At 39.6% G+C, this 23,769-nt stretch overlaps 2 protein-coding genes across 3 annotated transcripts in view; one reads left to right on the top strand and one right to left on the bottom strand.

The window, feature by feature from the left end:
- Window positions 1-5,348, top strand: part of CAMK1G (calcium/calmodulin dependent protein kinase IG) — a 40,259-nt gene extending 34,911 nt beyond the window's left edge. The window contains exons 11-13 of one of the 2 annotated variants that reach the window (XM_034414333.3): window positions 1,625-2,037; window positions 3,136-3,269; window positions 4,740-5,348. In XM_034414333.3, the coding sequence (XP_034270224.2) occupies window positions 1,625-2,037; window positions 3,136-3,226 (504 nt within the window). In that variant the 3' untranslated portion in view covers window positions 3,227-3,269; window positions 4,740-5,348. The remainder of the gene's footprint in view (window positions 1-1,624; window positions 2,038-3,135; window positions 3,270-4,739) is intronic. The other variant, XM_034414334.3, reaches the window with a different exon arrangement.
- Window positions 5,349-5,827: 479 nt separating this feature from the next.
- Window positions 5,828-23,769, bottom strand: part of LAMB3 (laminin subunit beta 3) — a 69,940-nt gene continuing 51,998 nt past the window's right edge. Inside the window, exons 17-23 of the mRNA XM_034414331.3 lie at window positions 23,525-23,728; window positions 21,945-22,089; window positions 11,191-11,398; window positions 10,091-10,232; window positions 9,689-9,865; window positions 8,200-8,353; window positions 5,828-6,361 (exon numbers count right to left, since the gene is read on the bottom strand). Of these exons, the coding sequence (XP_034270222.2) occupies window positions 6,222-6,361; window positions 8,200-8,353; window positions 9,689-9,865; window positions 10,091-10,232; window positions 11,191-11,398; window positions 21,945-22,089; window positions 23,525-23,728 (1,170 nt within the window). The 3' untranslated portion in view covers window positions 5,828-6,221. The remainder of the gene's footprint in view (window positions 6,362-8,199; window positions 8,354-9,688; window positions 9,866-10,090; window positions 10,233-11,190; window positions 11,399-21,944; window positions 22,090-23,524; window positions 23,729-23,769) is intronic.

Below are 23,769 nucleotides of genomic sequence, written 5' to 3'. Positions count from 1 at the left end.
TAGGGCTCTCACTCCAAAAGCCCCCATTTAATAATACTACCCAGGTAACTACACATTTAATACAATTTTGGATGTGTCATATGGGTCAAAGTATAAAATGAATTTCCTCAGTGGATACAGAAATATTTGGCAATTTGTTATATAAAGGGTTATATATTAATATTACCCTTAATTAATATTAATATTAATATTAACCCTTAATTAATATTAAGGGTTGTTATGTAAAGGGTGGGGGCACAACGGCTCAGTGGTTAAAGATGCTCAGCTTGTCAGCTGGAAAGCTGGCAGCCCGAGGTCAAGACCTGAGCCCTGTGCAACACGGTGAGCTCCTGTTCCTTGCTCCAGCTCCTACCCATCTATCAGTTCAAAAGGATGCAAATGTGAGTAGATTTATAGGTATCACTTTGGTGGGAAGGTAACAGCGTTACGTGCACCTTTGGCATAGAATCATGCTGGCCACATGACCACAGAAACTGTCCTCAGACAATGAAGGCTTCTTCTGCCAAGAAATAAAGATGAACATCCCCCCCTAGAGTTGGATATTTTAATTTAATTTAATTTATCGCATTTCTATGCCGCCCAACTCCCAAGGGACTCTGGGCGGCTTACAGCAAAAATGGATATGGCTTACAGCTTGTCTGGATATGACCAGACAAGGGAAATCTTTATCTTTTATATAAAGGGTAGCAAATAGAAAAGGCTGCCATCAATTTCAAAAGATCCATCTCTCTTGAAAAAAATATGACATCTTCACTGCATCATTTAGACTGCAGAAATGGGTGGGTGGGGGACCATTGGATGCTTGTTCCTTTTCTAGGTTATTTTTTGGGGGTGGAGGGTTCTTATTACATATTATTTCTTCAGTGTATTGTGAGTTACTCAGAGTCATTTGGTTTTGATGATTGATAGAGATAAGAGATATAAGTAAGTTTTAGATGCCCTTAATAGGAAGCAAGCTCCATTGAACATAGGATTATTTGATCTCAGACAAGCTTGCATAAAATTGCACTGCATTTATTCCAAGCGCTTTTGTAAATTTTTGTTGCAGGGACAGACAAAATATTTTGTACCTGAGTTGCAAGTTTGTAAACATTTATTTTAACTGCCAGGGCATCAGGGAGCATTTTGATGTCATAGAGTACTTTTAAGCCCATTTTTTTCGTCTTGAGAATAGTGGGAAATCTGTTTTTAGCTGTGCCATGTCAGAGTAGATTCCAAATTCCTGTTAAAACACTCTTCCACAAGAGGTGTAACAACAATAAAATATAGACCTGAATTACATTGATCAAATTTCAAAAGTCACTAAAGGGTCAGACAAAAATAAGTATAGAGCTGCTTATAGTTTCTGCTTCATGATTTGTCTACCTTTGTTTTATTGTACATCATTCTCAAGCATTCATACCATATTCATAAAAATATAGTATCAGCTAAGTTTCCTTGTTACTTTTTACTTATAGTGAATGGAGTACTAGTGAGATCATAAGAACGTGAGGTCTGTTTCCAGGTAAATCTCCCTAGGTAAATTTTCAGCAGCAGTTTATGAACATAGCTTTCTTTAGTCTGGTTTTGTAGAGAACTACAAGTATATAATTCTCATAAATCTGGTCATCTTCTCCTTTATTAGCAAGCCTTCAATGCTGCAGCTGTGGTCCATCATATGAAGAAACTACACATGAATGGTCATCATGCAGAGGACAATGTCAAAAGCCAAGTACAAGTACAAATTCCATCAAAGCCTAATACATCATCCATTACTTACAAGGAACAATCAAGTCAAGACACCAAGAATTTGATCCCTGTATTATCCTATCAGAATACTTCAGATCTTCGTGACCTACATGCCAAGAAGACAGAAAGCAAATATTTAGATAATCCAGGGGGCACATCAGTCCATATGACTTCTGTAACTACAATAGACAGCCAGAGCCATCCAAGCAGACCTTCAGTTAGCTGTACTCCAGAAGGTGGGATGCGTGACAAAGTGAAGGCGACTTTTTGCTCAGAAGCAGTACTCATAAAAAGAGATGCCAAGACACAGTAAGTGTCCTTTGGGACAGTCAAACTAAGTTTCTAATGGCCAAGTAGAGATTTCAATAGCTTTCCCAATCTGCTATTTCTAATTGTTGGTTACACTGTCTAGATATTATAGTAATTGGGGTGTCAGCATATTTGAACATTTGGCGAATGTTTGAGAGAGCTAGTGTAAGTAATGTGCCATCAGGAAAGGAAGAGATGAAAAGTAAAAATCCCTCTTTGACGAAGATTGGCGGTTCAGAAATATTAAATGAATGAATGAATGACTGAATGAATGAATGAATGAATGTGGATTAGGGAACATAGCAATTTTTATTTCACTTATTTTGAAATGCATAAATTTCCTTTATTCTACTTGTTCAATCAAGGGAATTCGTGATATAACAGTAACAGAAACAACTGTTGTAGTAAGTAAATGAAAAATCAGGAACAAAGAACATAATAAAATAATAATAACCTTGTATAACAATACAATGTTTAATAAGAAAAAATAAGAAACAGCATTATGATCCAGTTATTTTTAGACTAAAAATCTCTGGCCATTAAATGCTAGCTAGAGTTTATGGAAGGTAACTGACCAATTAAATCTGAACGTATAGTCTAAAATGAACTATGCTGATAGGCATATCTCATAACCATAATTATGTGAAGCTCTATGATTGCATTCATCAATTCAACGACAGTTGTATTATGATTTTATCTGTCTACATGAAAAGGTCAGGATGAAAAAAGCATGGTCTAAATATACATTGCCATCTTCCTCCATAATGTGAAACCTTTGCAGTACACATATAGTATCACTGCATGCTAGTGGAGGAAGATTCAGAACAGAAAGTCAAATAGATGAGTCACTCCATTTGTACTGCATTAATCCTGTTGAATTCCAGTGAGCAGAATAGATATGCATCTTATGTAATGGATAGTGGTTTGCATCACCTTTCCAAGCCATTGGTTAGATCATGTACAATATGTAGGTTGCTGTGTGTGTGTGTGTGTGTGTGTGTGTAGTGTGTGTGTGTAATGATACATCATACACTAATTGCAAAAAATAACAAGCTTTGTTAGCTTTGTTTTCCTTTCAATCTTCTCTTTCAAACTCAGTCACTTCAACTCAGAAGTCATTGTTCCAGTCAAAGCCACTAATCACACCTATTTTGGCAGTGGGCCAACTGGTGTTTGCTTGGTAATGTGATTGAAAAAAACCCTACCATAAGTATAAAACATATACCTTACAGGTAAGTATATGCATGCAATTCACGTCCACTTTTCTAGCGAAGAATAGTGAAGCATTTAAATATTGCTACCATTTCATGATCTCCCAATTATGCTGAGTGCAGAGCAAGGAAGTGTCTTTACTGTCATGTCAGCAGAAAAGTATGCACCCCAGTCTTCAATAGGAGATGTCAGGACTACTTTGTCCAAGATGGCAGAGTAGATGCAGGACAAGGCAGGAAAAACCAAACTTGAATGATCGGCTACCCTGAGACCATGTATCTTTTTGCAGAAATGTGCACTGTACCAAAAGATGCAGGTCTAACTACCTATGCTATTCATAGTTTGTTTTATTTGATTGACAGATCTCTCTCTCTCTCTCTCATATTTATTTATAAGTATCTTAGTAGAGAATGGAAGTGAACAGCACAATAAAGAGTCATATTCTCATATATGTTTCCCAACGAGTCTCTAATTGTTCCAAAAGCATAACACCTTTTTTTTTTTAACCATTAATACACCTCTTCTAAAATGGAGGGTGTATTTTTTCCCCAAGCTCTCTCTCAAATGATACACATTTCTATAGACTAGGAAACATCCTTGAAATCTTCATAATAAAAGAACTATCAACCAGAAGCCATGTCAGATTTAAAAACCAAGAATGACACATGGTGATTCTTCCAAGATGAGTTCTTTATTGTTTCCACAACTATAGATAGAATCTTACCAGACTAAACACTACTGTCTGCATTTAACAGATACTCTGAGAACTATTAGGAATGAGCTGTCTTCACCCTATTTCTCTCACACAAAATATCTGGACCAAGTTGTCTTTTATTTCTCTGGAATACATCTTCCCTTCTTGAAATCCAGCTTGCTACATTCCATCACTGGCCATAAAATTATCTAGCATGTGCCTTGTTCCGAATAGCTACATGAACTAACAAATTGTTATTTTCCCATTATATGATTATATTTTATATTATATATTGTTTTCACCACTTATAGTTTCAATATTAAGTTTATATATAGATATTACTATTTTAATATCATATTGTTTAAGCAACACTATCTTTTAGATATCTTTTATAGATTTCACTGAAATAATGGTAATTTTTATTGATGTTAGTGTATGCTCTTCTATGAACCAATAAAATAACTGCAGGTTAAAAAAAACAAAATTGATTTTTATGAGACTTTATAGTTATCATTTTAATAACAGTATAAATAAGTATTGTAACTAAGTAATTAATTTAGTTTAATAAGAAAATGCAAACAGAAAACAATTTTTGTTTGGAAATTATTATATTATGCATAAAACTATATAGTAGTTTTTGCCAAGTTACTTTCTTCACAAAAGTTCAGTATCTGTTAGGTAAGAACGACAAATCTCTACAAATCTTTTTTTTTAAAGGAAACCAAGATTTCCTGGAAAACTTTTTTTCCAATAAGATGCACATCATATGAGTTCTATTTTTCTCCTCTCTTTTCAGAAGGGCTGCTTGATACTCCTATTGAAAACTGACCATCAAAAATCAACGATGCAGAAAAGGAAGGCCTGCTTTGAACAATGCCATGGAGGATTGTGTTCCTAGATGCCCATAGCCGATATTTTCTATACAGCACATCCATAGAACTGAGAGTTCATATGTTCAACTATCTTGAAATATTAGAGGGTTGTTTCATATAAACTGGAAAACAATTCTTAAAAGAAAGGTTCTGTAATCAGTGGATAAACACAATCAAACTCTTTCCTTTATCGGGAGGGTGGGGATACATGTTTGTACATCTGTGCTTGTTCAGTAGAATAAAGAGCAATTGCAAGGGGTGCAGTGTTGTTTTTGTGTTGAGTCCATTAGAGCAGTTGGTTGAAGCAGAAAATATCCCGTGCTGGCTTGCTTGTGGCCCTTTAATTCATAATACAGAAGCAATTTGCTCAGAGTGCTTGTTGACACTGCCATTTGTTCCAGCACAGTTTGCATGAGTTGATTCCACAGGAAGGAAGGGGGCACTGTCTCTACTTCATTCATTAATTTCTGCTTGTCAGTTCTGGAATTGTACATGTAATATACATTGTTCAATAAAGTTTGTCGGTTCTTAAATGCCTGATAGTTATTTATTGATCAGGTCCCCAATCTCTCAGTATCAGATTTGTTTCTGGCAGTACAAGTAGTTTCCCAACTTAAACAATGGAGCTCAAAATTTCTTTTGTTAAGTGAGTCATTTGTTTAGCAAGTTTTGCCACATTTCATGACCTTTCTTGCCCCAGATATTAAGTGAATCACTGCAGTTAGTATGATTAGTAACCCAGTTGTTAAGTGAATCTGGCTTCCCCATTGACTTTGCATTTCAGAAGGTCCCAAAAGGAAATCATGTGAATCAGCTGCTAAGCATCTAAATTTCGATCACGTGACCATGGGAATGCTGCAAAGGTCATAACTGTGAAAAACAGTCATAAGTCATTGTTTTCAGTGCCATTGTAAGTTTGAACTGTCACTAAATGAACTGTTGTAAAGTGAGGACTACCAGTGGTTTATCTGCAAACAGCTATTTTGTATTAGTAAAAAGAACTAGTGGTGGATAAAAAGATAAAAAGTTTTATTATGGGCTATGAAATCTAAGAAACAGACACCATTGTTTATTTATATTGCTTTCTTAATCTTGCTTGAATCCAGATTCTGCTTGGATAGAATTTATGCAAAAGTACATCTTCCAATTTAAAAAAAAAAAACCGCTATCAACAACATTTGAATTCAAGAGATTAATTTTAAATATAAGGGAGTCTTGGAGTGCTACAACAAATAAATTAGTATACCCATTTCTGTTTTTTTCTCCTAAAGCTTAACGTATAGCAATATTTCAAAGCTAGCTTTTTAAAATAAAAGATGGAAATATTTTCTTTGCAGATATGAAGAAAGCAATCTTGATAAATTAGACAGAGGAAAGGATTCATCGGGAAAGGAGAAGAAACTATTCTAATCTGTGCAACTGACATAATATGCAGCTCGTTGACTGATATGATCACGAATTGTTTCCACTTTTTTTTCCAGGCCTTCCAACCTGGCTGACTTGAGGATGAAGGCACTGTTACTTTCCTGTAGTTCTGTTTCTAAAGCTGAGGAATGAAACAGAAATAAGTTAGATGCAAAGAAACTATTTTTCCTCTTTAATTCATGATAACATTATATAGGTGACCATTTAGCCCGTTCTGTTTTTCTATAACATCTTTTAACATGTATTATTTTCATGCAATGCCTGTTCAATCCAATAAAGCACCCCATATGCAAAAACTATGCACATGTTTGCCCCTCTCTCTTATTCTTTGTAGATCTGTTCCACCACCTCAGTCCCTAACTATCCTGTATTGAATGTTAGATGAGAACAATTCTACTGATATTTATATGAAAGATTGTAAAATTCTATGAATAGGGTACCCTGCTTAGTTTTCTGATTTTGCTGAATTTTGCTGAAACAAATATCAGTAGAATTGTTCACACTCAAATGAGAAAAAGAAGAACATCACAGAACAGAATATTTGCAACTCAGGGTTGAACTGTGGGGTCCTTGGGGTTCACTGAGGTTGGTTGCTTTCTTGTAGGCATTTCATTACCAAACTAGGTAATGTCATCAGTGTAAGAAAGGAGTAGGGTTTGCTCTCTTTTTATATGCTAGTGGCTTGCCTGGTCAGTGTTTGTGGGAGGGTTCTTGGTGGTTCCTTGATTAGGCTGTTGTTTATGGTTAGCTTATTTGTCTGAGTTGATACTTTCTTGATTGGGGTATTGTTTATTTCTTGATTGCTGGTCTAGTATTAATTTTGCCGTTAACATCTAAATGAACTCAGATTACTCAACCAATTTATTATAAGTATTTATATAGTAAATCCTCAATATAGCATTATCTGTTGTTTTATGAAGCAAAGTAAATTATCCATAGCTCTATTTCCATCTAGATACCATATTTTTCTTGCCCATAACAATAACTATAAAGAAATTAATTCAGCTTCCCTAAATGATTGGCAGAACCTGACCCAATATTAAGGAACTGCTGTTTGCCACATAGCATCCAAAATCAGTTTAGCCTTTCTGTCTGAAAAAGTCTCATCTCCTTCTGATAGGACTAAATGAATGTGGACATTGACGTCAGCCAGCACTGTTAAATGTATTCTCATCATGTTTTGCATGAGAAATTGTCTGGTGGCCTATTTAATAACATCAACATTCCTCACTGCTCACAACTCTGAGCAATAGTAACTGCCTCTCATCAGCCAGCTGCTAAATCTCTGGCTCTGAGAGGCACCTTCAATGAAAGACATTCATTAGCAGTACAGTTTTATCAATGAAAACAGTAACAGTAACGCTATAATATCTCTGGCTTTGAGCCACTTGGTTATTCATACTACACCTGCCACAGGAGTCAGAGCATTTTGTCTACATGCTGGCTGCTTCCCAAAACATATTGAGCAAAGTTATTAGAACTGAAAGCTTTAAACTGAAGTGTTCAACTAGAGCATCAAAAAGTTGGCTTGGCAAGCCATTATTATGGAACAAATCTGTGATTGGCTGTATAACACAGTATTTATATTCTTCCTGAATGTCCATTCCATTAAAAGGGCAAGCTGAAATGCCTCACAGGATCACTATAATAGCTTTTTATCTCTGTCTCTCTATAAAATCCTGTGGCTTACTTACAGTAGACCAGAAATGATGTATCCATATTTTAATGTGAAAAGTGCATCTACATCCACATATACTTGATATGAAATTGATTAAATGAAATTATTATGCATGAAATTCTGCAATATTATATATGCTGAGGTTCAATGGTTAATTTATCAGAGAAGAACCTTGATATTATTTTTAAAATCTGCAATCCTGTATGGAATCCCAAGGCAATGAAGATAAGAATTGTGAGGTCATTTCTGATTTGGAGAGTTTTCATGCAAGTAATCCTTACCAGCCATTTTGGCCATCATATTCAATGCTTCATTCAACAATGTGTTGGCCTCTGTGTGGGCACTTTGAATTCGGTCACCTTGGATACCTAAATTTGACCCTTGTCCCATTCGCCTCTTCAGATCCATGTATTTGCCATTCAATTGTTCAAATACCTGGGGAGGAGGAGAGAGAGAGGGAAATGAGAACTAGTCAAACTTCCAATGGATATATTGAGTAGATAACATCAGAATTCCCAACTCCAAATCTCTAAACCTGAGATCACATGATGTTAGATAGCATTCTACTTAATCAGTGTTCCATTTATAAGTGTGTCAGATTATTAAACACTGCTTTTCCCTCTTGCCTATTCCTTTTCTTCTTCAAAAAGTGGTAATTCTTTTTCACAACAGTTTTCTGATTTCTCCTGGCTCCACAGAACACGCCTTCTTTTCACTGTGATATATTCCAGTTTGTCCATTTTGAAGAGTTTTCTTTTTCCCTCCTATTCCCAAGCCAAATCCATGCCTCCATGAACAGGTTTTGTTTGTTCTTCAATAATCAAATGTTTTATTGAATATAATCAAACTAAGTTTGATAAGGCAAATATCCAAGTCATTAACCATTTTTATTTGCAAAGAATTTCTCTGGGACCTATGATATTCCTCTGGGCATGACTGGAAATAATGAGAAGCCAAAGACTCTTAATTTCCCTTGCCACATGCTATCTTTCCTTCTTTTGTAATTAAAATAATCTCAGGTAGGACATGGAATCTAGGAAGAAGAAGAAGAAGAAGAAGAAGAAGAAGAAGAAGAAGAAGAAGAAGAAGAAGAAGAAGGAGAAGGAGAAGGAGAAGGAGAAGGAGAAGGAGAAGGAGAAGGAGAAGGAGAAGGAGAAGGAGGAGAAGGAGAAGGAGAAGGAGAAGGAGAAGGAGAAGGAGAAGGAGGAGAAGGAGAACAAGAAGAAGAACAAGAAGAAGAACAAGAAGAAGAACAAGAAGAAGAGGAGGAGGAGGAGGAGGAGGAGGAAGAGGAGGAAGAGGAAGAGGAAGACTTGGTGGCACATTGTTATCCAAGGGTGTCATGTTAGACAATCAGGTTAAATTATAATTGTAATGAACAAATTCTGTTTGTTCTTCAATATCAATTGTTTAAGCCTATAATTAAATAAATCTTGGCAAGGCAGGTTGTCATTGTACTGAAGAACAAATAAAATGAAAGTTGAGAGAGACAGCAAGAAATTTCTGCTGTAATTTCAGAGTTTGTCCTTGGCTGAATGAGTATGGCATGATTGGTCATGTGACTCTGTGATGGCCATTTTCTGAGACTGTACAGGGTATGTTCTAAAAAAATGCAAACAGGACTATTGGCCTAAGAAGGTTGGGGACTTTTGCATTAGAGTGAATAGCCAATGTCATTGACAAGTCTTATGGTTAAACTGAGACAGGCTGGCTGAGCAATACTGTAGCTTAAAGCATGCAGCCCACTAAAGTAATTTCTTATTTCCATACCTGCTGAGTGGTTTTTGCTCGCGCATGGGCTTCTGTTGCTTGTTGCTGAGCATCTGCAGCCAATAACTGATTCTGGTTTGCCTTGTGCTTTAACTGGACAATTGTCTCAGTGAAGCTATCCAATTGATTGGTGATGTCCCTCACGTTCTCCTGAGCTGGAGTGAGGATAGTCTGGATCTGAACATTTCAAAGATGAAACTTTTTAGAAATTTTATAAACATCCCTAAAAAAAAATAATGGTTACATAAACAAGAAATATTCTATTAAGGTAATAAAGTAATCAGCTAAGGGAACCACTATTCTAGGAAACAATGGAGGTTTATCAATATGAAAGGAGAGCAGGCTGGTTTAGAGTGAACAACTTAGATGTTCAATGTCAGAATCTAAGCATAAAGCACTTACTTCATCAAGGCGATTTTGTATACGCTGGAGGGGAAAAGCAGAGTCATGAATGGTAAGTTCAGCTTCTTGAAGTGCTATTTCTCCTTGTTTCAATTTCTGCAGCACATCATCCACATTTCCCTCAATAGTACTGGCCTGGTTCCTTAAAGAAATAAATAAAGAAATGTTGCTTTCTTTTCAAAAAGATGTCATTCTATAGGTAATATATAACGATGACCTGTTGAACAGAATATGAATCCATACAATAAAAAAGCAGCATAACATTACAGCTTCCAAAAAAGTAGAGATAAAAGTTTTAGCACCATTGAAATAGTATTGATAGATAAATTTTGTAATCTACAGGGAGCAGTCAGGAAAAGATGTAATCTGAAAGAAAGATTTACCACTAAGAATATTAGATAGTTTCCCATAGCACTCCTCATGCTATTATATGCTTCCGTACGTACTGTATGTTTCAATTCAGTTAGTATAATACATAATCAAGAAGAATAAATCCAGTTAAAGGAACTTATGGGTTTTGTAGTAAACTACCTCAGAGATGGGTTTCAGCAGGTTCTGACCAGTTCTGGAGAACCGTTAGCGGAAATTTTGAGCACTTCGGAGAATTGGTAAATACCACCTATGACTGGCCCTGCCCCCATCTATTCTCTGCCTCCTGAGTCGCCGCTGATCGGGAGTAAATAGGGATTTTGCAGTAACCTTCCCCTGGATTGGGGAGGGAATTGAGATTTTACAGTATCCTTCCCCGCCATGCCCACCAAGCCACACCCGCAAAACCGGTAGTAAAACATTTTGAAATCCACCACTGAACTACCTCCAGAAATACAGAGGAATAATTTCTTAATGAAAGTTCCAGAAGACATTTTTTGTACATCAGAATTCCCAAAAGTTTAAAATTATATACATATTCAGAAAGAACTTCTAGATGATACTATAAATAAACATGTCAAATATTACTTTAACAGTGAATCTATTTTCCTCTACTCCAAAGTTATCGAACTCTTGGTCCCAAATTGGAGAATGAAATACTGTGTATACTAATTTAATCTCCTGAATGGAAAGCAGGATATAAATTTAACAGAAAAAGAAATGAATATTACCTGGCTTCTTCAGCCTCCTGCTGAAGCTGTTTGGCCTTAGCTATGTCTCCAGCAGTTTGGGCAATGATGCTGTCAGGACATTGCAGCTTAGCAATCAAATTCTGAATCTCAGTGATTTTCCTGAGAATTGTGCCAGTATCAATTGGAAGATTAAGGGACAGGATGTAATTGCTCACTTGCTGAATCGTAGTAGCATCAGCATCTGGATCTGGAAAAAAAAATACAGTAAATAATCTAACCAAGATAAACTGCATCTCTAATTCAATCAATAAAATATTTGTGATATGCCTAGATCCCCACAGCATGGATATTTAAGTACATGATAGATCGACCAACCTTTGCAGTACCATAAACAAGCTTTTAGGTTGTAAAGAAGATTAGGGCTTTAAAGCAAGCCAAATAAAACAAATATTATATCATGAGGAATAGTGAGGTGAACAGCTGTTCCAGTTAAATGAAAACTTTGCTAGACACACATATTACAAAAGCATGTCAAAATCCAAGTAGCAAAGGACTTCCAAAATCCAATCAGTGTGAAATATCTATTAGCATCGATGGAAAGAAAACGTTTATCAATATATTGACAAAGGTTCAGTGGATTTGTAAAAAAAGGAGAGTAAAAGGCTCAAACTGAAGTCTCTATTGTCTTTAAAGATAAACCCAGGTTATGGTTTTTATACAGATGATGCTATCATTATGTACATATGTACAGTTTTCTGAATTAAAGGAAAAACATATCATCATAAACACACCAAATGTATCGCTAACCTATGGAACCTTGAGAGTCCATATAAATTATATTTTCTCATTGTCCAGGACAAATAATCACCTGCTATGTGCAGAAATGCGGTGACTTAGCTGAGGAAGAGTTTCAGTAGAGGGTTTGAGCTGAAAGACATATTACAAGTATACTTTCAAGAAAATGGTGGGCTAGGTTTTGGTGAATGCTTTGAAGATGAGGAGTGGCTGCAAAAAATAGGCTACTTAGCAGACATGTTTTTCATCACATGAACCAGTTGAACAATACCATACAGGGCACTGGAGAAAATGTTTTGAGTTCAAGTGACAAGATTTGCATTTTTCAACAAGCCGGCCAGATGAAATCAGAATGTCAGAATACTGTTATTAATACAACCGACACCAACCTGGTATGGTTAAAAAGATCTAATAAAACTAAAGTTTTATAAATAATTCCAGTGTGACACATAGATATTTCTATTCAATCTTTACTCACAATATGATTTGCCTTGACTCTAAAGTGAACTCCCACATATTTTAAGTATAGTATGGAATGAAATCTACGTCATAACCTTTTGGATAATATTCTGTACATTTCAGTTATTATGCAAAAAGAATGCTATTTTAATTCTGTCAAATATAGAAAAGAGAAAGTTGATAGCATCTATTAGTGCTTTAAAAATTGGGGTCAGAGGTATTGTGATTCACTGCTGTTTGCTAGAGTGGAATGCTTTTGAATAGATGAAAACTTGTTCCATGTTTTTCATTTCCTCAGTTCCAAAGGACTTGAAATAAGCATGTGTAAACTCATTAATTTGGGGAAATTGTTTTTGAAACTTGCTCCCTGAAATTTCTGAAGCACATGGAAGTTTCATATGATCCTAAAGCATGTACACAATTCACTGTTTCAGGAATGAAATCTTCCATAGAATTTTAGAACATTCCATTCCCAATCAGTGTGTTTTGCACATCCATAACTTAAAGTAATCTAAAACCAAATAACTTCTGTAGGGAAGGGTAACGGGTCCCTATTCATATTGGATTAAAAGATATATTGAAATGTTGAGAGCATGCTATGGATACTCTCAGAATAACAGAGTTGGAAAGGTCCTTAAAAGTCTTCTAGTCCAGGGATCCCCAGCCCCAGCCCACGGCCCACTGCAAGGCCTCGAGTCATTCAAAATTGGGCTGCAGAACTGATGGGTGAGTGCATGCATGCATATCCTCACTTGAATGACCAGCAGATGAGCATGAGTGCATACATTCCATTTGCGCAAGCAGCAGGCATGTGTGCCCACCATTCATACAAATGGAGCTGCACGCATGCGCATATGCCCATCATTCATGCAGATCCATCCCCTCTCCCTTTTCCCCACTGGTCTGCAAAGCACCTACAACTTCTGGAGGCAAGTCGTTCCATTGGTTAATTGTTCTCATTGTCAAGAAATGTCTCATTAATTCTAGCTTGGTTTTGTCCTTGATAAGTTTCCATCCATTGCTTCTTGTCCTGTCTTCAGGTGCTTTGGAGAATAGGTTGACCACCTCTTCTTTGTAGCAGCCCCTCAAATATTAGAGTACTGCTCATTTTTCTTATCATTTTCTCCCATTAATGGACCATTTCCTTGACTTTTTTGTTGTTTTTTACATGTTGGAAGAAGCTTATTTTTGACATTTGTTGCAAGCCTTAGTTCATTTTGAGTCTTAGCTTTCTTGACATCATCTTTGCAGGTTCAGGCTATTTGCTGATATTCTGTTTTCTGCATGTGCCCCTCTTTTCATTTTTTATCCTTGTCCTTTTTTATCTTTTAGTTTATCCAAGCATTTTTTGTGTAGCCATGATGGTTTCTTTTAAGATCTCCTATTTTTCTTCTTCATTGCTAGACTGGGATTTTATAATCTCACTTTACAAAATTTCCCAGGCTTCTTGGTTGTTTTCCCCTTGAAGATTCTTATCCATGTAATCCTACTGAAATCAGCTCTCTTGAAGTGCAAGATCATAGTTTGACTTTGTTCTATTGCTTGTCCTTGCACAACATTTAATTCCAAAATTGCATGGCCATTCCACTCCCCCTCCAAGATTCTTGTAACTTTAACACCTTCTATCATTTAATTTGTGTTAGTGAGAATTAAGTCTGGTATGGCTGACCTTCTAGTTCCCTTTTTTACCTTTTGGGAGACAAAATTGTCTGCTAAATTTGTCAGGTATCTGTTTGATTTTCCACTAGGTGCAGAGTTTGTATCCCACTTTATATCAGGGTAATTAAAGTTCCTTATTACTATTATGGTATACATCCTATATATCTTAGTTGACTGACTAGCAAAAAAATCATCTATTTTCTCTGAATGGGTGGCCTTTAGTATATACCTATGGCAAAGTCATTCTTTCTTTTTTTTTCTCCTTTTATATTCGACTCAAATGCATTCAAGATGGTTTCTAATCATTGTTCTGCTGTATTTCTGTAGAGATATAATTATTTCTTATATATAACACAACTCAACCTCCTCTTTTATTCAGTCTGTTTTTTAAAAAAAACAATTTAGATCCCTCTAGCTCAGTGGTTCTCAACCTTCCTAATGCCGCGACCCTTTAATACAGTTCCTCATGTTGTGGTGACCCCCAACCAGGGGTGGGTTCTAATTTTTTTTACTACCGGTTCTGTGGGTGTGGCTTATTTTGTGGGCATGGCTTGGAGGTCATGTGACTGGGTGGGTGTGGCTAGCTGGTCATGTGACCAGGTGGCCATGGCTATGTGTATAGGGACTACTCAGAGGGCTGAAAATAGTCATTTCTGACAGGTCCTCACACTTTTGACTGGTCCTCACACTTATGACCATCCACACATTTATGCCCGTGCAGCATTCTTAACAACCATGTCACTCATTTCACAACTGCTTCTCTTCACCATGGTGACAAGATAGGGCAAAAACGTAAAATGTGAGTACAGTCGTAAGTTCAAGGACTGGTCAAAAGTGCGAGGACCAGTCAAAAATAACTTTTTCAGCCCTCTGAGTAGTCCATATGCACAAAAGGACTACCCAGAGGGCTGAAAAAAGTGATTTCTGACAGGTCCTCGCACTTTTGACCGGTCTTCGCACTTATGACTGGTCATCATTTATGCCCATTGTAGCATTCTTAACAATGTGTCACTCATTTCACAACTGCTTCTCTTCACCATGGTAACAAGATAGGGCAAAAACATAAAATGTGAGGACAGTCGTAAGTTCGAAGACTGGTCAAAAGTGCGAGGACCAGTCAGAAATAACTTTTTCAGCCCTCTGAGTAGTCCATATGCATAAAAGGATACAGCAATAGAGAGGGATGAAGGAAGGGAAGGGAAATTAGAGTAGGAGTGAGGGTAAGAGAGGGAGGAAGACAGGAGGAGAAGGAGAAAGGAAGAGGAAGTAGGGAGGAGAAGAAGAGGGTGAGGAAGAGAAAGTAAGAAGGAAAGAAAAGAGAGAGGTGGTAGGTTTGAGGAGAAAGATTGCTGTACAATAAAAAAGATGAAAGGGAAGAAAGCCAACCCCAAACAAATATAAAGATATTAAGATAAAGAATGAATTGTTAAACTTTAAAGAATAAAAGTGAACAAATATGAATAAATAACAATAATTAGAAACACACATACAAACATACAATGTATTTTCTTTGAACAGAGTATTTGGCCGGTTCATAAATTTAAACAGTGTTTAGTCATTTCAATTAAATTTACAATTTCTATATTTCCTTTTTGCCATATTTATTCCTCATCTATTTTTGTAAAAAACCAATATTACCCTTCATCCTCATCTCTAATCTTAATTAAATTCAATTTTTCCCTTCTATTCTATATTATACCCCTTCCCATTGTCATCTATTTTTATATCCATCCTCACATTGGTTAATTATGTAATATTACAGTTGTTTAATATGAATTCAACATTTTAATATAAATCAATTAGTTATATAACTACCTTTTTTGTATATTAATCAATATGAACATGAATATTCCAATTATTTCCATGCAATCTAATTTCTTACAAATCAATTAATTATATTTACCAATAATAATAAACCAAATAATTTCCCCCATATATTCCTCCAAACCACAACTTAACCATTTCTGCTTTCAACACAATATACAATTAATAGTATCTCAAGGGGGTCCCACTGGTAGAAATGTGCCCACCAGGTTTCCACGCATTCCATCAGCCAAGGTCACAGGGGAGGGGTGGGGGAGTAGCGGTTATTATTAGAGAAGGCCTTAGGCCGAGGGAGACCACTGTACCTCAGACAGCTGGTTGTGAGTCCCTCCTTGTGAAGTGGGGCCATGGGGTTCAGATGGGTTTGCTGATCACGTACCTGGCTCCCTGCCACGTGGCGGCAGCCCTGCCCGAGCTACTCAACGTTATTGCCGCGGTGGCGGTTGATACCCCCAGACTTATGGTCATGGGGGATTTCAACCTGCCATCCGTGGGTGAGGCGTCTGAGGTGGCTCGGGAGTTCATGGCTTCCATGACGGCCATGGACCTGACCCAACTAATTCATGGCCCTACGCACACTGGGGGAAACACACTGGACTTGGTTTTTGTCTCTGGACAGTGGTTGAGTGATCTCGAGATAGGGGATATAGTCATCGAGCCCTTGTCATGGTCAGATCACTCGCTCCTTCGCCTTGACCTTCGAACCGCAGCACCCCACCGCAGGGAGGCGGAACCGGTAAGATGGTACCGCCCCAGGCGCCTGATGGAACCGGATAGGTTCCAGATGGAGCTTGGGCCAATCCCGGAGGTTCTGGCTCACGCCTCATCTGGGGACCTAGTGGCTGCCTGGGATAGGGCGGCTGCTGGAGCCCTGGATCGAGTCGTGCCTTTGCGGCCTCTGACCCGGTGCCGATCTCGCCTGGCTCCTTGGTTCACCGAGGAGCTGAGGGAGATGAAGCGCCGGAAAAGACGCCTAGAGAGCAGTTGGAGGGCTAGTCTTTCTGAATCTGACCGAACACTGGTAAGATCTTATATTAGGAGTTACCTAGTGGCGATAAAAGCAGCAAAATGTACTCATTTTACTGCTCTTATTGCGTCATCAGATAATCGCCCAGCCACCCTGTTTAGGGTGACCCGCTCCCTGCTCCACCAGGAAGCGCGGGAGGACCCCTTGGAGGGGAGAGCCAAGGATTTTGTTCAATATCTGTATGACAAAATCACTCAGATTCGGGCAGGTCTGGACTCTGACGGGATAGATCCAGCGAGGGTGACAGAGACAGGTCTTGAGACTGTTATCTGGGATGAGTTTGATCCTGTGACCCCAGATGACGTGGACAGGATTCTGGGTAGATTGAACGCGACCACATGTTTGTTGGACCCGTGTCCCTCCTGGTTAGTGCTGGCTTCCCGGGAGGTGACGCGAGGCTGGCTCCAGGGGATTATAAATGCTTCGTTGGGTGAGGGTGTCTTTCCCGCCGCCTTGAAAGAGGCGGTGGTGAGGCCTCTCCTCAAGAAGCCTTCCCTGGACCCGGCAGTATTGGCTAATTATCGTCCAGTCTCCAACCTTTGCTTCGTTGCGAAGGTTGTTGAGAGTGTGGTTGCGCGACAGCTACCCCAGTACCTGGATGAAGCGTCGTATCTAGATCCGTTCCAGTCGGGCTTCAGGCCTGGATACAGCATGGAAACGGCATTGGTCGCGTTGGTTGATGATCTCTGGAGGGCTCGGGACAGGGGTTGTTCCTCTGTCCTGGTCCTGTTAGACCTCTCAGCGGCTTTTGATACCATCGACCATGGTATCATGCTGCACCGGCTGGAAGGGTTGGGGGTGGGAGGCACCGTTTTACGGTGGTTCTCCTCCTTTCTCTCTGACCGGTCGCAGTCTGTGTTGACAGGGGGGCAGAGATCGACCCCGAGGCCCCTTATATGTGGGGTGCCGCAGGGATCGGTTCTCTTGCCCCTTCTGTTCAACATTTATGTAAAGCCGCTGGGCGAGATCATCCGTGGTTTCGGGGTGAAGTACCATCTGTACGCTGATGACACCCAGCTGTACATCTCCACCCCAGACCACCCCAACGATGCCCTTGAAGTGATGTCCCAGTGCCTGGAGGCCGTGCGGATCTGGATGGGGAGAAACGGGCTCAGGCTCAACCCATCCAAGACCGAGTGGCTGTGGTTTCCGACGTCCCGATATAGTCAGCTGGCGCCATCGCTGGCTATTGGGGGCGAATCATTGGCCCCCACAGAAAGGGCTCGTAACTTGGGTGTCCTCCTGGACTCACGGCTGTCTTTAGAAGAGCACTTGACGGCCGTGACCGGGAGGATTTTTCATCAGGTTCGCCTGATTCGCCAGTTGCGTCCCTTTCTAGATCGGGACTCGTTACGCACAGTCACTCATGCCCTCGTCACCTCTCGTCTGGACTACTGTAATGCTCTCTACATGGGGCTCCCCTTGAGGTGCACCCGGAGGCTCCAACTGGCGCAGAGTGCGGTCGCGCGGGTGGTTATGGGAGCAACATGGAGCTCCCATGTAACACCTCTCCTGCGCGAGCTGCACTGGCTCCCGGTGGTCTTCCGGGTGCGCTTCAAGGTTCTGGTTACCACCTTTAAAGCGCTCCATGGCTTGGGACCTGGTTACTTACGGGACCGCCTACTACCATCAACAGCCTCCCACCGACCAGTACGCTCCCACAGAGAGGGGCTCCTCCAGGTGCCGTCGGCCAAACAATGTCGGCTGTCGGCCCCTAGGGGGAGAGCCTTCTCTGTGGGGGCACCGACGATCTGGAATGAGCTCCCCCCAGAGATACGGAGGATTCCGGATCTGCGCACCTTCCGCCGCGAGTTGAAGACGCTTTTGTTTCATCAAGCTGGCCTCGCCTAAATCTTCCCCCTTTTAAGTGTAAATTCTAAATTTTTAATGGATTTTAAAATATGGGTATTTTAAATTGGATATTAATTCAGCCAAATTTATTTAATTCATTTTATTCGATTTTAAATTTTGTATATTTATGTGTTTTATTTCATGGCTGTGCACCGCCCTGAGTCCTTCGGGAGTAGGGCGGTATAGAAATTCAATAAATAAATAAATAAATAATAAATAAATTATTACAACTCCCTAGTTAAATAGAGCTTTTTTTCTTTTGTGTTTTAAAATCTCCTCTTTTTCCCTAAATTTCCCGTTGTTTGCACCTACCTTTTTTGGTGAGGAAAAAGAAAAGAAATCTGCCTGCCTAATTTTCCAACGTGCAAAGCCAACAGCCTGCTTTACTTTCTCTTTCGTTTTTCAGTATAGCTAGGGGAAAAAAAATCAGCACTCTTTGCAAGCAAGGAGCAGAGCCCTGAGCAAAACAGCTGAGAGCAAATCAGCTGGGGGTCGGGAGCCGATCTAAGCAAGGGCTAATTAGCCTATGCTGAAGCTCCGGGGGCCAATAAAATTACAAAAAAACACCGAACCATTTGTTAAATTGCTGGCTCCCCCGCCCCTCGCCCACCACTATTTATTGGCAATAAATAGTGGTGCGGAGGGGCGGGGCAAGCCAGCAATTTAACAAATGGTTCGGCTGCACCACTGGCTATAGGGCGGCCCTTTGAAGCCCCGCGGCAAGAATTTAAACAGTTTTTTTTCCTCTAGCCATGGGAGGCAGCAATAGATTGGGAGTGGGTGGGGTAAACGAACGGCCGGCGATCCAACAGAGCAGAGAGTGAGGGTGAGTGAAGGCATGGGGGGGCGAGAGAGGGCTTTGGCGACCCCTGTGAAATGGCCGTTCGACCCCCAAAGGGGTCACGACCCCCAGGTTGAGAACCGCTGCTCTAGCTATATATTCCGTTCATGGGTTTCATCCTACCAAGTTTCTGTAATAGCAACAACATCACATCTACCCTAATGTACTTAGATTCATTTATTCCTTATACTTTGTGCATTGGTGTATAGGCATTTTAGTCCTTTTTGACTAACCCTGTGTTTTGTGTCTGGGTTCTCCTTCATCCTTATCACCTGTTTGATTAGTACACATGGTACGGCACACACTATCAAAAGCTTGGTTTTTCCTAACTACAACCTTAATATTCTTAACTGCACACACATCTATGTTAGAAACACTGACAAGGCTATTAGTTTTAGATTGCTGGGGACAAAAATGTTCTGTATCAATTATCTCCCTGTCCTCATCTGTCTCATAAAGGTCATGGCAGATGCAGTCAGTCAAAAGACATCAAGTTGGTAGACACCAGATCCAGATCCAAAAGGTCATGAAAAAAGGGATAGGTGACTAAATGGTGGAAAGAAACTAATTTGGAAGGGGGAAGAAAGATGGCTGGCTCAGAAATATATTTAAAAGTCCAAGAATAGCAGAAAAGACAAAGAAAGGAAGAGTCTGCTCTCAGGAAAGCTATCCATGAGCAAACAGTAAAGAAGAAAGGCAGTAAGCCCTTTGGCAGATGAATCAGTATGGGGAAAAGAGCTGGAAAGTTCACTATGAGTAGCTGATAAGCAATTGGGAGATCTAGTCCATGAGCTAAAAGATGGTAGAAGAGAGAGAGAGAAGAGTTAAATGGTTGAAATCCTGACCCAAGCAACTATCTATAGAAAACACAAACAGAGCACATTTTGGCAGTGGAATAGGAGAATTGTTAGTTTTCTGGACTACTCAGTCAATAGCTTAGAATTGTATCAGTCAGTACCCAGTTCATGTTTCTGTATGTTGGTTCTAAAGATTTAAGTAAATGCTCCAAAAATGTTCATAATTTGAGGCAGGAGGTGTGTGCGTGTGTTCGTGTGTGTGTGTGTGTACAAACACACACATATACAGGAGATATATGTATATGTATATGTATATGTATATATGTATATGTATATGTATATGTATATGTATATGTATATGTATATGTATATGTATATGTATATGTATATATCATTGGTGGGATTCAAACATTTTTACTACCGGTTCTGTGGGCATGGCTTGGTGGGTGTGGCATGGCTTGGTGGGCATGGCTTGATGGGTGTGGCTTGATGGGCGTGGCAGGGTGTTCTGCTCCAGCTATGGAACCCAAGAAATGTAGCACACACAGAACTCCGAACAACTCCATTTACTACAAACACAGTCTTTTTCAAATGCAGGCTATTACTAAAAATATCCTTAACAGCCAGCCAGAAATTCCAAAGATTAGATAAAGGCTTACAAGAGTTGGCAATTAGCCCAGAAACCAGGTTTGCAATGAAAATTCACTCTCAAATGCTCAACGGCGACCGGACGAACATACGTTGTTTCTTGCAACGTTTGCCAGCTGTGTGCAAACTTAAATAGGCTAAGGGAGTGGCCAATTAACCCCAAGCCTTACTCTCGAGGAGACCTCCTCCTGAATAACCAGTCCTGCCTTTTGGCAGCTCTGTGTGCTCGTGCATTGAGAAGAGGCTCCTCAACTTCACTCTCTTCACTTGAAGGAACCTCTGGAGGATCTGAAAGCCCTGGCTGAATCTCTGCCTCTGGCACCACATCTTCTTCAGCCTCCTCGCTGTCCGACTCGAGCGCCGGCTGCACAGACTGCTGGCGCGACACCACACCAGCCTCATCATCATCAGGATCAGCCACAATCCGTGCAGGCCATTGGCGGGCCACAACACTGGGGAAGGATACTGCAAAATCCCCATTTCCTCCCAATCAGCTGGGACTCAGGAGGCAGAGAATAGATGGGGCCAGTCAGAGGTGGTATTTACCAGTTCTCCGAACTACTCAAAATGTCCACTACCGGTTCTCCAGAACTGGTCAGAACCTGCTGAATACCACCTCTGGTATATATGCATTCTTGGATCCTCCAGGAGGGAGGGAAGTCCCCCTTAACAGTTCCAATTGCTAGTCGAGGGTTGGGCAGCAGGCAGATGGGAATAATTTCTCTATTAACTGGAAGAGATTCTGCATCAAAGTTCCCTGTAGGAAAGCCGCTATTGAATTTGGCTTCTGAGTAACAGCAGGTGCAACAAGAAAGTTTCAGTACATACAGCAAAGAGATTGACTAGTGACAAAGTATGGATTGTTAAAATGTTGAAACTTCTGATTTTTTACCTGATAGGAAGTTGCGAACTTGGCGGATGAACTGCTGAGTGCGCTGGATATCTGCTTCTATCTGTGTCCTGATGGTGCTCATTTGATTTCTCAGGATTTGGGCATTTGTCTGAATCTTGCTGGAAGCTATTTCAGCAGATCTGATCTATTAATAGATGAGACAGATTTCATTTCCATATGGTATTTAATATAGCTCCTAAACGTTTCAACATTGTTCCAGGTGGATCCACAAGCACTAGTAGTCATTCCCCGCCCCCAGGTATTAATTACCCCATTCATTTCTAGTATTTCAGCTGCAAGTTTCTGATTTAAAATAATGCATGGAAAAATAGAATATACAAATAGAAAATGAATGGCATTGTTTAAGCACTTGTTATATTTTTATAATACATGTATTTTTCCGACTTGTTCTTCTTTCTTCTTATATTTTTTTTTGTTATGTTTTTTAAAAGCAATAAAAATAATGTATAAAAATAGCTTTAAAACTTTAAAACACTTTAAGATTACAAGTAGTCCTTGACTTATGAACACTACGGGGATCAGTTTCCATTGCTAAGTAAGGTGATTTTTATGTGAATTACACATGATTTTATGACCTTTTTTACCACAATTGTAAAGAGAATTACCGCAACTTTTAAGTGAAACATGTGGTTGTTAAACAAATCCACTTAACATTAGCTTTGCTTGTTGGAAGCAGGGTGGGGAAGGTCACAAATGACAATCACATCACCCAGGACACTGCAACCTTTGTAAAAATAGGCTGGTTGCCAGGTGCCCAAACTTTGATTATGTGACTGTGGAGATGCTGCGATGGTTGTCAAGTGTGAAGACCTATTGTAAGTCACTTTTCTTGGTATTGTTGTAGCTTTGAATAGTTGGTAAATAAACAGTTATACTTCAAGGACTACTTGTGCTCCTTTTCACAAGGGCATACAAAACATTTCTAGGTAGATTATTTCAATTGAAAAGTCACATAAATAGGACTAGAGTTTAAAATAACCATTTGCAAGTTGCATGTCCTGATAATCATTCACAAGCTCAGGGGGGGAAAGCAGGGGTAAAATGCTCCTGGTTTGGACCGGATTGCCCGATCCGGTAGCGATGGCGGCCAGTGGTTTGGAGAACCGGTAGCAAAAATCCCTTCCCACCCCCATGCCCAGCTGAGCCGCACGATCATCAGAGGCTTTTTATTTTATTTTTAAAAGCAATTTTAATTCAGCCAAAAAAATGCTTTTAAAAGTAAAAACAAAGCCTCTGCCGATCAGGCAAGTCAGCTGGAATCGTCAGAGGCTTTTAAAAGCATTTTTTACAACCTTTTCAGCCGAAGAGGTTGTAGAAAAAATGGTTTTAAAAGAGAAAAAAAAAAGAGTTAGCCACGCCCACTCAGTCATATTACCACCACCATCACCAAGCCATACCCACAGAACCGGTAGTAACAAATTTTACATTTCACCACTGGGGGAAAGTAACAACAATAAACACACACACAAAATGAAAATACTAAAACATTATTTTAATCAGGCCTATTGAAATAAAGATTCCATCCCTTCCCTTTTGCTTTCTCCATTCTAAATACATACCATTTGTTCAGTCTCCTGAAGCTGACTGTTAAAATTGCGGAATTCCTGGGTGGTTTTCCTGGCAGTTTGGATGGAACTGCTGGAAAGTGCAAGGATCCCTCTGCAGCTCAGTCCTGGACCACATTCATTTGCATTTTGATGAGGACACAGATACCCAATACATTCACCAGGAGTGCAAACTTCTGATCTCACAATACTGCAAACCTAATAGAAAAAGTCATGTGATCCAAGAAGCTTTGTCAATT

Source organism: Pantherophis guttatus, chromosome 3 (genome assembly GCF_059756535.1).
Source record: "Pantherophis guttatus breed Tessera chromosome 3, ASM5975653v1, whole genome shotgun sequence".
NCBI classification, from domain to species: Eukaryota; Metazoa; Chordata; class Lepidosauria; order Squamata; family Colubridae; genus Pantherophis; species Pantherophis guttatus.
This window is presented reverse-complemented; position numbering and strand designations above follow the sequence as displayed.